Raw genomic sequence first — 15847 nt, forward strand, 5'->3', positions numbered from 1 at the left:
ATTTATACTTCTTTTCTCATCTTGGCCATAATCTCCCATGCTTTGCATTCTTCACAGTGTTGGTCTGTTTTTCTTATACATTAGCCTGGGGTTTCCTTTCATAGACCTGTTTTGGGTCTCTTTTGCTGGGCACATTTGGGGAAACTTAACAGATAACAGGCTATGAGGTCTAACCTATCTTTTTGTCTAGGAAAACTCAGCCACCAATGTCTGTTTAACAGTTCTTTATGGCTTCCCTGAGGGTTACAATTTTAATATTTCTGAATATCTGGTGCCTGGAAGCTAGCACAAAATGGCTATCTAAGTCTGCCATGAAGTCACTTCCTAAGTTGCTGAATGTGAAGCAGAGTCATGACTCGGGGCAGCCTCGTTTCTTCTTTAGAGAGGGTTCATTTTAGTGGGCCCTCTCTGTCATACCTACTTATGTTCAATAACCACTCAGTGCCCTAGAGGTAACACAAAACTTAGCAGAAATAATCTAAGAGCAAATGCTCTGTAAAGGAATATTAAGTATTCTGTTTAATAATATAAAAGCTGTCCCAAGATGTCCTGTGAGGAGCATCTCTACAGGCTCTTTCCTCCTTTAATGAAGTGGTTAGCATTCCCTGGTGAACTTAGAAATAGGATTTTCGGATAGTGATGAGGGTCCAGGATGCAGGGGAGAGGGGACAGAGGACTGACTTTGAGGGTGTCCGCTCTAACTGGATGAGCTACTGTTTGAAATCTCTTCAGTGGGGGCACAAAATACCTGGCACTGAGTCATTAGTCAGTTTCCTGGTGGCCTTGGGCTTCCCTTATGCACCACTCAGTCTGTCTTTGAAGCTTTATTTTATCTTACTTTTAATTGGCACACAATGATTGTACATATCCAGGGGTAAAGTGTGTTACCCTGATACATGGATTACACCATGTAACAATTAAATTATGGTGATCAACATATTTGTAACCTCAATCATTTATCATATCTTCATGGTAAGAACACGAAAACTCCTTTCTTTTAGATTTTGTAGCTAGAAAATCCATTATTGTTAACAGTCACCCTACTGTGAGATGAATACCAGAATTTAGTCCTTTTATTTGACTATAAAAGTTCATGTTTGCATCTGTCAGCAAACCCCTCTTATGCCTCCCCCGCTGCTTTCCACCTGGAAGTTTCTAACGCAGCTTGGCAGGGGCAAGAGAATTGCCATGTTGACACAAACCGAAGTCCCACCTGAGAGTTGAGTTTTTAAGAAAGATCCTCAACCAGCAATGGATGAGACTTGCTATGTAAATACAAAGGGAGCCCCATTGTTCCTGTGGTGACATATTGTGAAGGAGACACTCAACACCATGCAGTAGAATCCCAGAGTGGGATTCAACCAGTTCACCACCAGTGTATCTTTCTTGGTCTCACATTCTTTGCTTCATTTCCTCCTTGCGTCTCCTGCCCTTCTGCTGTAAGTGTTTCCTCAGATCATACACAAATGTGCTTACATTTAAGGCTTTATCTCATGATTTCTAGGCAAGCCCACACTCAAACAGTTAATATGATTGGCAGCTCATCGTATGACTCTGATAGAAATGAAGAAGCATATTAAAGAAAATGGTGACTCTAAATTTATAAACACAGTGGCTGTAAAATAAAAGAAATCACATCACACATACAAAGAAACACAGAGAGCATCAGGCGATGACAGTGTATGATGAGGCTCTTTCTACTGGACCAACATTTGGGAAAATATTTGCTTGGCCTGACATTTCTAGGAGTAGAAGACACCCTCTGGAGGTGGGATCTGCATAGGAAAATGTAGGAGCATCTCAGGGTCCAGGGCATAGTGAGAGCCATATCTTATCAACACCTTTCCTCTCATCACTTGTTTGTCTTGGGAGTCAGTCAAAAGCTACCACAGGATACCCTACCTCTTTGGATGCCAGCCTGAGGCTGGATTAGATGGTTTACACTTCACAACACTCCCTCTAGACATTTGGGTTTATGTGATTGCCCAGACATGTGTAGTGATAAAAACATATTCCCTATATTTATGGAGCAGTTATTGTATCCTGTCTGTTTACAACTGGGTTCATTGGTTTCTGAATACAAAAATATCCGTACATATCATGAATTGCATCTTTTAGATGCAGAGCCTGAAGTAGGAGTTCAGTTCATGGCTCTTGGTGAGTGCTTTTCAGTGAATACACACACACACACACACACACACACACACACACACACACACACACACACACACGCACTGGGAAACATAAATGGAGCACAGTGGCCATGCAAGAATGAAAGCGTCAGGTAAAGTGTAGACAGGGATAATCAAACAAAGACCTTGAGCCAAACCTGGTGTCACCTGGTTTTGAAAATAAAATTTTACTGAAATAGACACGACTGTTTCTTTGTATAATATCCAGGCTAGTTTCACCCTACAATGGCAGATTGAGTAGCTGCAACAGAGACCTGCAAAGTCTAAACCATCTGATCCTTTATGGAAAACCCCAGTCCTAAACCTGTCCCAATCCAGGGTGAGTCTTGAGCACCCACTGTCTCTCCATAGTCAGTCCCACCTTGAAGCAAGTGGCTGCACTCTGCACTTGAATGACAGGGGGCACCGGTTGCAGACCACTCAGGTGTTGAGGGTGAGGTGTGTGAAATGTACCAAGTCCAGCATGGTGGCCCCGTCAGCTGAGAGCAAACCTCTGCATACCACAGCTGGGTGAGCTGTCGGCAGCCAAGAGCTGCAGAAGCTGGGAAGTGAGTGTGGATGCCAGCTAATGGAATCACACGAGGTTGCCCAGCATCTTGGTAGCAGGGTACATCTTGATGAACACAGGTGCTTCCTGAAGCTGGAGACATCCCACCCGATCCCCTGGTTGAGGCTGAGCCCTGATTGACTCTCCTGGATTGACCATCTCTCTCCACCTGAACTTCATCTCCTTGCTGTCCAGGTGAAGATGGGGTCTCCCAACGAGCTGCTTGGGCTCTGCCAGCTGCTGCTGCCACATCTTGTTCTACTTCCTTCATGCTGTACTTTCCAGCCATGCATGTCGAGAGACTAAGGACCTCTCGCCGGTTCTTAGTCTGAACCTGAACCTGCCATCTTCCCTTCAGTGGCAAAGCCACCTGCTACTTCCTCTGCCTGTAACTTCTTCTCTGTAGTGCCTTTCCTCATCTGCCACACCTGACTGATATTCTGCTTTTCCTTCATATTTCATCTCAATGCATTGAAAAGTCAAACTTTCTGAAAATTCCCTTTCCATAATTTTCAGTCCCTCCCAAGTAGTCAATATTCAATATGTGTGCTTTGTAATCTTTTGTTTAGCTTATGCAAGCAAACCTTCATGTGAAGAAGCAGGCACCTTTTGTTTTGTAAGATAAACACTATAACATTTGTACTGCCTCACCTGCTTCCTGTCCAGTCTCTGGAAACTTCCTAGACATGTAGTATGGATTTACTTTAAAACCTTTATCCCCCTAACAGTTTCATGAATGCATATTGTGAAATATTTTTGTGAATTCCCATAATAGTAGTTCAGTTTTTTTCAGTTTATATTAAAAAACAAAACACAATGAAATAGTGCAAAAAGCATTTCTGAGCAAAGATCCTTACATTGTGGCAATTATATATTTCTGTAGGCTTGGTTGCCAGAGGTGACACTGTCTGTATCACATATACATGTCCTGTAAATGTCAGTACAACATGCCAGCTCCTTTCTGCAGGTGTGGCAGCTGATTAGGTTGCACACAGATCTCAAGCTTCTGAGGCCTCTGTTCCCAGCACTTACACCATCCCTGGCGGCCTACAGTCCTCCCGTTTGTCAGCTTTTTTGCAAAGGGGTAGACTTCAGGAGCTCTTAATTGAATGTTGCTGAAGTCGAACATCTTGTTGCACAAATCTTGTTTGTTCTTGTTTGTGTGTGTGTGTGTGTGTGTGTGTGTGTGTGTGTCAGGATTTATACATCAGTGCACACACATGCAGAAGCCAGATATTGGGTATCACCTCTCTGCTCTCCACTATATTCCTTTGAGACAAAGTCTCTGGTTGAATGAGAAGTTGGGTGTTTCTGTTAGGCTGAGTGGCAAGCTCCAAGGGTTTGCCTTTCTCGGCCTACTAGTGCTAGAACTGCTTGCAGGCATGTACACTCCTGTCTTCTTGACATAGGTGCTGGGATTGGAACTCATGTCATCCACCCATTTCCTCAGCCCGCAAATTTTGTTATCTTAAAATATTTATTTTAGTTTTAATTCTGAGTCTCTATGTGTCTGTGCACATGAGTACAAGTTCTTGAGTTGGCCCAAGATGTTGTATGTCCCTGGAGCTGAAGTTACAGGCATTTGTGAACTGCTAAATACAGGTGCTGAGAATAAAACTTAAGTTCTCTACAAAAGCACAATGGATTCTTAACCATTGAGCCATTTCTCTACTGTCCCCACATACTGTTTTTTTGTGTTGTTTGTTTGTTTGTTGTTGTTTTTACGAGACAGGGTTTCTCTGTATAGCTTTGTGCCTTTCCTGGAACTCTCTTGGTAGCCCAGGCTGGCCTCAAACTCACAGAGATCTGCCTGGATCTGCCTCTTGAGTGATGGGATTAAAGGTGTGCGCCACCACCACCCGGCGATACTGTTTTGACAATGCAAGTAGCTGTTCAATGATAGAAACTTGGCATTTATCATTCTGTCTGATGCTCTTCCACTCATGTCCATAGTCTGGGGAGGATTTTAGGCTGGAGGGATGTGATGGCAGTGGAGGTGGTTGGTAGGTCCTGCTCTATTTATGACCATCTCTTTCTCTTCATTTTCAGACACCACCCAGATGAACAATGCAGTGCCCACTTCTCCTCTGCTCCAGCAGATGGGACACCCACATTCATACCCCAACCTGGGCCAGATTTCTAATCCATATGAACAGCAGCCTCCAGGCAAAGAGCTCAACAAGTATGCCTCCTTGAAGGCAGTCGGTAAGGACATCCTACATGGATCTGTTTTCTTCTCCCTCCTCCTGTACTTGGCTTCTCCCTATGGACTTATTTTTTACTCTTATTTTCTTATTAAACCTATTTCTCTGCTTTTCTATCATCTATCTGTCTGTTCATCATCTAGCTATCATTTATCTGTCTATCATATATGTGTATATATATTAACCAATTTATGTATGTATCTACCTATGTATATGCCTATGTTTGTGAGTATTTATGTGTGTGTATCATTTATCTATAACTATGTATATGTCTATGAAACTATCATCTATCTATGTATATATATGTCTATTTATGAATCTGTCATCTATCTATCTATCTATCTATCTATCTATCTATCATCTCTCTATCTACCTATCTGTCTATCTATCTAGAATCAGGACTCCCCCAGTTGCTTCTTCTGAACCAGTTGAGTCCTGCCTTGCTATGTGGACAGTGTGGTCTTCTGGGGCACCTGTTTACTTAGAACTCTTTCCTGGGGATGCTCATGTGGTCCACTTATGTTTAATCCCCTTTAGCATTCCCCATCTTCCCTAGGTAGTCCTCAGAACCCTCAGGTGTAGAATCTAGTCTATTAGTTTTAGCAATGTCTTGACTTTTAAAAAGGTAACCCCCATCACCCACACATCCCCTGCCAACTCCAAGAAATGAATGTATAGCATAAATGTTTGCTCAGGTAGCCTTTCTTCTTTAGAATGTGGCATTTCCTGGGGAAAGGCGGTCTAGACTCTAGAGCTACTAGAAATGTTGTTCTTACCAAGTGTGCAATATTACATTTGACTTCTTAAGCATGCTGTCTCACTGATCCATGGAAGAAAGCACAATTAGCACTCGATGACTGGATTAAGAAACCTCAACTAAAGCAGTGATTCAACAGAGCCAATAGAGCAGGAAACAGCTGAGACTGTGCAGGCACCTCGGTCACCCCAGTACCCCTCTCCATCCCACTTGAACAGAACATGGCACTTTGCTCTCAGACGCATTCCACTAGACGAAGTCACAGTCACAGCAAAGTCATCAATCAGTTCCTGGTTTGTGTTTGGTTGGGGCAACTCAGGTTCTCAATGTGCAGATGATCCAGTACCACCTGAGTGCAGTAAACAGTACCCGGGCCCAGTGCACCTTGGGGATTTTAACTGAGCTGGGTGAAGGTGGAGTTCAGACATAGACATTTGAAAAAAAACAAAGGAGGCTGGAGAGATGGCTCATTGGCTCTTCTAGAGGGCCCTGGTTTCATTCCCAGCACCAACATGGTGGCTCATAACCATCTGTAAGTCCAGTTCCAGGGGATTTGAAACCCTTTTATGGCCTCCACAAGTAGCAGGGATGCACAAGGTACACAGAGATATATGACTAAATACCCATGTATGTGAAATTTTAAAAGTCTAGATGTTTCTAATATGAAGCCAAAACCGAAGACTCCTGACTTGGACTATAGCACAAGCCAGCATTCAGAAGACTGGACCTCAACTCCACTGTTTCTCTTCATGTCCTCTCCCAAATCTAGTGCCTGCTTCCTACATTCTTGCTCACTCTAGACACAGAAAATTTGTTTCCTTCTTGTTACATCCTGTGGGTTTTGTTTTCTAGTCCTGTTTTTGAGGAGAGGTTTTTAAGTCTGCCTTTTCATTTAACCTGCCCCTTCTCTGAGTTTATTTTTTGAGGAGCTGAAAAGAGCCAGACAGATATGAACTCAAATCCTGGCTCTACCACATAGCTTCTACCATGTGCCACATTCAACCCCCAGGAGTCCTCAGTTTTCCAGTTTATAAAATGGGAAAACAGAGACCTTTCAAGTCAAGACCAAACAAAGTAAGTCCCATCATTCACAATGTCTCTTTTTCCCAGATCACCACTCTCTTGTGAACAGCCATGCTGACTGACTCCTTTCTTGGTTCTATCTTCTCTCAGGCTCAGCTTGGGTCTCCCTGAAAGGTCTTCATCATATTCTTTAAATATTCTCCTTACAGAAGACTCTTCTCCTTCACTAAAAGATTGGCTACCAGGATCTTTGAGTCATAGAACAACTCCCTTTGCCTAGAATTCCATTTGATTTATTGGGAGAGCTCTTTCTGCTGTTCTGGCCACTTACAGGACTTACTCATTTATTCTCATATAGTTTTGCTTCCAAGAAACATTGGATAGGTAGAGGATGCCACAGATATACTATCTTTTCTAAGCAATTGTTTATCTTCTTTTCTACCAGACCCTCAGTAGAGATGGGATAATAGAAACTCTTTGATTGATTCAGCTATGAAATATCCTAACCCCAGAACTCAAAGTTCAGACACCACTATGTGGCTCTGATATTTGTGGTATCTAAGGTTGCTAATGATAATAATACTCATAAAACAATTGTATTGGTACCTCACATAAGGCCAGAGACAGGCTAGGTGACTAATGTTTGTATCAGAAGTTGAAGAGCTCCTGTTCCCCAGTTGCCTAGGTCTTCAGGATGGAATAATTAGAAGAGATTGAGCCAAGTATATAGTGCCAAGGTCACATGTTTAATAGACAGACACCGTCTTCTCTAAATCTCCTACCTGGTAAAGCTTTCCCTAGAAGTTATCCAAGTCTCATGCTTTATTTCTCTGTCTCCCCCAGCCCCTGGGGAAAAGAGAAAACACCCCCTCTTATGTTCTATAGCCATCGATTTTCTTGATTCCCCACTGTTCTTGCATACCACGTGCATCCTAAGCATCCACATTTTACAAGGAAGGGAGAAGTACTATTGCCCAGGAGAGCAGGTGAGAGTGTCTTCACTGCTCACACAGCTGCAGCAACCTGCAAATGCTATTCTGGTCCCACCTCTCTTTCTGAACCCTGCAATTCGGTGATAAATAACATCTGTTGTTTATGGGATTCTTCTTTAGACATTAAAAATAATCAACCCAGATGTCTTTTATTTCTTTGAGAACTGGTCAAATTATTCCATGCAACCCATTTCTTTAACTTAGACCTTCACACAAACCAGATCCTTAGTAGCTCTTAGGGTAAATAATTGATGAATGTTCCAACACAGCTCCTTGATCCTCCCCGAGATTTCTGCAGGGTTGCTTTAGACAAGAAATGTCTGCAGAGCATTTGGAATGAAATTTTCAATATGAAAATATGTTTGACACTCCCTATGTAACCCTTTCTTCTGCAACCAGGAACTGCTGAAATATTTTTTGCATGAATGAATGAATTTGCCATTGGCAAGAATCAGAGACTAGCTGGATTTTAAGAAATCATCTTTGTATCTTGTAGCAAATGGAAGGATCTCTCTTGGGATTTTTGCCCCAGTCTAGTCAATGGCTAACAGGCTTCCCTTCCCATCCTTAGACAACTGTGGAGTTCTTGGGATTGAACTGAGTGATGGGTGATCTGGTGCATCGCCTTTGAGTGGAGTGTCAGTTTGTTGCTGACAGGTGACTCCCCAGGACGCCAGCATCTGCCTGCATCAATGAACTGCAAATCCCATAATAAATGTTCTTTCAAAGGTTCTTTGTTAAGGTGTAGTGCAAACTTGCTGTGAGTGGGGAAATGCATTTCATTAGAGGATCATTACCACCCAGGGGCCAGGCTGTTTAAAATGATTGGCCACCCCCTGGAGCCAGGCTCACTGTGTAAAAACTTCCAATCCAGTGGACAAGGGAGGCCTAGCCAATCTCTAGTGTTAACTGCCAACTTAGAAAAGATCCCTAGAAAATAAATCCACCTTGAAAGCTTTAATATCCAAAGTATCAGATGCTTATCTACCAGGAGCTCCATTCTAGTCCTGGCTCTGCCCTTACCTAGCTGTGTGCTGCTGAGCCAGCCCCTGAAATGCCTAGATTTCTACTTCATAGGATAAGCAAGGAGCAGAACTGAGTGGTCCCCAACGGCACTCTAATTTTTATAATTGTAATATTAAACCATTCCACCTCTTCTAGTTATCAGAATAACTGTGGTGCTGAAACATCACACACACCTCCTGCCCGTGCTGGTGGGAGATCAGATTTTAAAAAAAGATCATAAGCTTCTTTTTAACTCTGATGTAGATCCCCAAACCTGTCTGCCTTTGTCTCTCCTTCCGTTTTTGCTGCTTTATTGAAATTGCCCCTTTCATACTTCGAACTTTCTTCTTTTAGACTTCAGGGTCTCAACACATACCATTTGGTCATCTCAGACATGTGACAGCGGACTGGCCTGTTCCCAGGGGCTCACTGCTAAGCTATTGGCAAAAAAATAGTACAAAGGGGGAAATGTCAGGCACTAAGCCACACAAGACTCTGTAGGGGAAAGCATGCTGGAATGAAATATCATTCATTCATTCATTCATTCATTCATTCATTCATGTGTTCATTTATTTCTTCTCCAGATACTAAATTTGATGTCCCTTGACTATAGGTGACACTGAGGTATGGCTCTGGCCAACCCCATCTACAGTATCACAGCACCATGTGGGGCATTTCAAACTATCAGTGCCCTCTGTAAAGCCAGTGGATTGAAATGTGATAGTTATCGTGTCAAGTCAGAACCTGAGGTGACCAGTGAGAAGGAAGAATATGCATGAAACTAAAATTGGTCAGGACTGAGTTTTAAGTCCCGACTCAAACATTATAAATGATTTCAGAAACTATCAGGTTTTTGGTCTCAGTTTCTCCTGTGTAGAGGAATTCATAACTACATACAGTGAATGGCTCAGATGGAGCCAATAATTCGGCTCAGGAAAAGTTCTTCATGTGTAGTAGCTTCTACAGCCCATCACATTTTTCCTTCCAGAAGCTCTGCCTGTCCGTCACTCCCTGCTAGTTCCCCAGATATATCAGGACCTTGATAGGCATGCATTTGGATCTGAGGGAGAGAGCAGAATCCATATTCTTTACATCAGTTTGGGAAAGATATACATGCTGCAAGTTAGCTCACATTAGGGATCTGGTAAAAACACAAACAGGAAGGAGAACAAACAACAGATGGCTTTTCTGCAATCCTAACTATCAGCAGAGCCAGCCCAAGCCGCTTCACTGTCTCCACCTAAGTCTGCAAGAAATGGGGTGCAGATGCGTGAGTGCTACCATCCACCAAGGAGGACGTGTCACTCACCTGACTCCCTTCACAGTTTGGAGATGTTTCCAATCAAGGTTGCAACTGAGAGATGTGCCTTATAGGTTGACATGGTTATGTATTGCCCTTCCATGACCCAAGTCACCGTGTACTGGGCAGGTATCTGGTGAGGACAGCTGTGCCTCTTCATAGCACAATGTTAGTAAGGCAGAAGTGTCCCTGAAGGTATCCTTCAGAGAGGGAGTACTCCTATCTCTAGAGCAGGGAAAATGCCATCCTGTTATGATTCTCAATGGACATCACACATGAACAGGAAGTTGCCTGCAGTCTGATATTATCTCCCATCTGCCCTGATCCATGGTCCTAAGTTTCTGAGGTTTCCTGTAGTACCTGTTTGGGAGCCCATGCACCCGTCATCTTATTAAATATACTCATTGTTAATGGATTCATAGAAGAAAATTTGTTACTGCCTGGTCAGCCCTCTACCCTGGCTTGGAAGCTGGGGAAAGGTGACAAAAGACTGGGTCCTGCCTTAAAGGCAAACTGAGAAGTTTGATTCGTGGGGAGGATGACTTTCTTGGAGCCTGTAACTTGGGGGTTGGTCAGACTGGTGTCCAGGAGCAAAGGAAAATTTGGGGCGCTATACCTATTTCCAGATGACCCTCAGTTGCGGGAGAAGACACGGCAAAGCATAGCAGGCAGGGCAGTGAGCTTTAACGCACTCCTGCCATTCAAGTTCCTCTGTATGAGTGATGAGGGTGTAGGGTTCGGATCCCAGGGGGTACATGGCAAGTTGAAAGTTCTTTGGCATACCGGGGAGGCCAACCAGAAAGGTTTAAATAGGGCCAAATCTATGCTCTATAATTCTGGTCACAGGCTGTTCCCTGAATCTCCTCTCAGCTGGCAGCCTGTTAGGTCTCTGGAAATAGTGTAGAAAGTGTTCAGGACTTGGTCTGCCCAAGTAGGTTCCTAGGAAAGAAAAGAAGAGCCAGAAGCACTCACTGATTGGTCAAGCTTTCAGCCAATGGGACAAGGCTTTCATAGGCAGAGGTTGTCCCACTTTAAATTAAACTCAATTTTACAAAAGACTGTTAATGAAGGAGTGGGGTACACTCAGAGTTCTTCACATATTTGTTGATTTTATGAGAAGTATGTTTATATTACGAGAAGCTCTGTTAATGAGACCACTCCCGCAGGGGCTACTGGGTACATCTGGAATTAGATTTGGAAAACCTGATTTATAACTCAAATTCCCGCCTGTTCTATAAAGCAATGGTTTACTCATTATGGGATTCTCAGAGAACAAGCTTGATCCCTTTTGCTTCGGGGGGATTTCCCTACTTAAGGAAAAGTGACTCTGGAGAAGAGTAAATTCTCTCACTCTTTCAACAGTATCTTTCACACTTAGGCATTGTGGTGAAGCAAGTTGTACACAATGCAGCATTTAACACCATGGGCAGGAGGGCATGCTCTGATCATGGGCTTGGAGCATGACTGAACAATGATGCACCCTCGTATTCCAGAAGAATATCTGCAACAAATGGGAAGCAAATTCCTCACCTTCTCCACTTGTGTCCGTATTAGTGAAACCGACCTTCCACAGTGAGTTGAAACTGGAACCAGACTACTGTTTAATACTCCTTCCTCTGCTGCTGTTGCCTTGGGTGTTCAGGGCATGTCTCTTGATGTCCTGTTAGGTCTTGGAGGAACAGGTACATATCTATTGCAAGCTCACCCTGGTTCCCTCCTTGTCCCCTGGGTCCCCTGAGGCCGGATTCCTTGGATGCTGTAGCTCAGACAGCAAACACTAGGGATGTGAGGGTACCACAAACATGGGCTTCCTGACAACCAGATCAGCATCTCTTGATTGTTATTTTTTTAGGAAATTCTGATGGTGACTGGGCAGTGGCGACACTTAAGTCACCAAAAGGTATCGTATTGCTTTTTCTGACTCTTTATCCAGGTGTTGTCAAACTCAACATTAAATAATGAAGGGACAGAGAGTCCCAGTGTTTGTATGTGACCCAGTTATATGTGTGTCTTCCCTGACTGGTACCTATAAGTCTGTGTAATCTCTAGTGTAGAGGTGTGTCTTGTAGCATGTGTGTGCACATGTGCATGCACTTGGATGTGGTGTCCATGCTTAGGCAGTCATTGGACAATGTGCTATGCCTTTGCTCACTTCCAATTATTTGTTGTTTTATGGAAATTCTTCTGTCAGACACATCTCAGGAAAGGTAAATTCATCAAAGAGACTATAAAAGCAAGGTGGCAAAAACAAAACACAAGAAAAATTAATTCTGGAAGTATTGCTGGTGTACATGGGGATGAACATAATCCTTCTGGGGAGATTAAATACAGTCAAGTTGTTGATCATAAGTCTGGGGAATTGGCCTTTTAGGGAACAGAATTTGTTTTCAACTTTCCCAGCAGAGTGAGCAGTGGGGCTAAGGAATTTTCTGAGTTGAGTCTTTGAATTAACTACTTGGGTGACTAGGTCAAGTGGTGGCTATAATTAATGTATTAATTCCCTACTACATGCCAGAATTCTGACCCTTCACATTTATTAATTCTCCAAACACTTGGCTGAGTATTGTCATACCTATTTAGAACTTGGTCATGGATGTCCAAGTGAGGAAGTCACACTTGTCTAAAGGAATTCGTCCACTAGAGGAGGTACAGTGAATTGAGAGTATGTATGATGCTAATGGACACATTGTTCCCTGGGGATGGAGGGCAGAAAAAGCTGTTTTCAGAACCAACATCTTCTTCATTCCCTGTCCACTGCTGGATCCTACAGTAGGAATGCAGTATCTGTCCCAAGAGGTGGGGGCAGAGCGACAATGCAAACACCTAGACAAGGGTGTCTTTTTTGCATTCTGACTTCTCAATGGGAACTCCATTATGGAAATCTGGGCTGGGGTTGGGGACACCAATTACAATGCTCTTGAACACAGATAGTGTTCAACTGGTGTAGGTATAGGATAGGGAGAAGAAAGTGGAGTCGAGAGATAACTGGGGAGCTGCAGGATACATGGGCAAGTGGGTACGACAGGGATAAGGACCCCTAGGGAAATGGTCTTTGCATTAGGAGGATGTGAGCACCTGCTGCTCGGGATACTTTGGTTTGCTAGGTCTTGGGTGGAGCTCCAGGAGTGGAGTTGCCCATAAGTTCCAGAGTGCTGCACTGCTGACCTGAGCTCTTAGCACTGCTGCTGGACAGACATCTTGCTGGGAGACAAACACCCTCGAATGAGGACATGAAATGCCTCCCAAGACTTAAAGAAATGAGGAAGAAATTTGACAAATGCTCCAGAGCTCAAATACAATTTGGATTGGAATCTGGGGATACAATAGTCCCACCCTGAGGAAGAGGTCTGTGTTTAATGAGAATCCCCTTACTACCAGGTTGTTGACTTGAGAGAGGCAGATTTCAGATCCTGCATTGGATAATAATTGTTCACAAGTCAAATCCCATTTTCAGAAATGCCAACAGTTTAGAACATGACAGACCTACTAATTTGAAAGGCATACCCCTCCTTCTCCTGCCTGTGAAAAACTAAGCTATTAAGGTCCCATGACAGCCCTAAGGAAGCAGTATGCATCTTGGCCTTTATCAGTCTGCTGTGGCCTGATCCTTTAGACAGTATTTCAGGCCATGTCAAAAGCAAAGGCTTGAAAGCTGTTTCCTTCTCGATCCGGAGCACCCTCCCTTCCTCTGCTTAGTGCACCTATATTTATTTTGCCTTGTATGGGGAGGAAAAACAGAAGGCCAGGGCTAACTTCCTTTGAGGTCACTTGTCTTTCTCAAATGCCATCCATTCAACTTATAGAGAAGGCATGAAAACAAGACTGGTGATTTGTACAGTCATGCTCTTCTTCTAAGGAAGAGACAAGCTGGGTCAGGCTTAAGACTCAGAAACACAGGAATTCCAGTCCTGCCCTTTATTGGCTGTTCTTGGTACCTTCAGCCAATCATTCAACTCCTCGACCTGGATTTTCTTCCAAGTACTAACCAGACCATACCCCGCTTAGCTTCTGAAATGAGACTTGACAGGCATGTTCAAAGAAGCATGGCTATGAACTCTAAGCCCTGATTTCCTGGCCTGCAAAATGGAGATAATCATACCAGATACTTCCTAGATGACTGCAAAAATGAACTAATGCTTTAAACACATGTCATGTTCCCTGGCGCAGAGAAAGTGGTGAGTGGCTGCTGGTGATTACTGGTGCTATTTTGCTATTACCACCAAGTGAGAAAAAGTCTGGGGCTCTGAGGAGTTCCATGCCAATGAAAAGTGCTTCAACTTTGGTTAACTCATTTCTCAAACAGCCTTGACATCAGGTCTTTTATTTTAAGATAGATCAGTTAACATCTTAACAGCCAATTGCTCCAATACTGTTGGGGACCCATGTTTAGAACATAGGGAGAACTTTTGAAAAAGGTAGGGACTTGGTCTCTCCTAGAGAGTTTGGGTAAGAAATTGTAACTGTGATAGCAAAAATCCCTGTAGATGCCTGCTTCTTCCTGATGCCTGTGTCAGTTTTGATTCACCTTGGGAGAGAATTGTGTCTGCTAGGACAGGAAATGGCACGAGGAAGTGGCAGACATCACAATTATCTTTCAGTACGTAGTGTTCTCCATGGACATCATCTGTAGGGGACACTGATGTTGATCCACTGTGATGAACCCTGGGAATTCCTGGCCTGTTTGTGGGAAAACCACAACAGGAAGACAATACCTCAAGTCCACAATCAAATTGAAGCCAGTTTTTGGGAAACTGTTCTTCTAAATGAATATGGGTCTTCTGGAGCTACAACTGGCACACATAATTTGAAGGACGCTGCCAGAAGGCTGCTGTTTTCACTGGAGTTTGCCTCTGTGTTCTTACTCAAACCACCGACACTCTGAACTCCTGTTTCCACCATCGCTGAGATAGAGGCAATTGGAGTGTCTACTCTCCATGGGCTTATGAGGCAGCACAAGCAAATGTCTTAGCACAGGACTTGGTAACAACAGGTCCAGAGTATGCACAGAAGAGGCCAACGGTCCAAAGACCTCTGTTTTGGAGATGATTCTTAGTAATGGTGAAGGTGACTTTCAGAAGCCGATACTCAGGTAAGGACCTGGGACCCCCATCCCCATCTCTCTCAAGATAACCAAAGGTTGTCTCAGGCTACACAAGAAAATTACATCTCAACAGGTCACTGAGACCACAGACAGTGACATAAGGGCTTACCCTGAATTACTGGTGATGACATGCAAATGTAAGTCCTGGACCCACCCACCCCTAAGGACCTGGGCCTGTAAGTGTGTGTATGTGGGGAGGGTTGCCAGCACATTCTTTTTTTAATATACCTTGTAGATGTAACCAACCGTCTTATTAAATAAGAAACACAGAAACAATGTAAAAGAGAAAGTCGAGAGGTCAGAGCTCAGAGCTAAATCTCACCCTTCCTTCTGCTGTCCCAGCTTCGCGAAAAAAGAGACCTACTTCCTGTCGGTTTGTTTTTTTATAGTATGTCGTTCTACCTTCTCATTGGTTGTAAACCCAAACACATGACTGCCTCGTCACTGTCTGAATGTACAGCCCCCTAGGTCTTAAAGGTATATGTCTCCAATGCTGACTGTATCCCTGAACACACAGAGATCTTATGGGATTAAAGGCGTGTGCCACCACCGCCACACTCTTGCTATGGCTCTAATAGCTCTGACCCTGAACACACAGAGATCTTATGGGATTAAAGGCGTGTGCCACCACCGCCACACTCTTGCTATGGCTCTAATAGCTCTGACCCTGAACACACAGAGATCTTATTCTTGTGTCCCAAATCAGAATACCTTCTGAATATTCTT

General features: G+C 43.6%; 1 protein-coding gene across 2 annotated transcripts in view; it reads left to right on the forward strand.

Annotated features, from left to right (window-relative positions):
- The window catches only part of Shisa9 (shisa family member 9), a 310584-nt gene that overhangs the window by 281044 nt on the left and 13693 nt on the right, over positions 1-15847 (forward strand). The window contains exons 3-4 of one of the 2 annotated variants that reach the window (XM_028890054.2): positions 4789-4944; positions 11873-11920. In XM_028890054.2, coding sequence (XP_028745887.1) covers positions 4789-4944; positions 11873-11920 — 204 coding nt within the window. The remainder of the gene's footprint in view (positions 1-4788; positions 4945-11872; positions 11921-15847) is intronic. The other variant, XM_028890055.2, reaches the window with a different exon arrangement.

Source organism: Peromyscus leucopus, chromosome 8b (assembly GCF_004664715.2).
Source record: "Peromyscus leucopus breed LL Stock chromosome 8b, UCI_PerLeu_2.1, whole genome shotgun sequence".
Taxonomy (NCBI): domain Eukaryota; kingdom Metazoa; phylum Chordata; class Mammalia; order Rodentia; family Cricetidae; genus Peromyscus; species Peromyscus leucopus.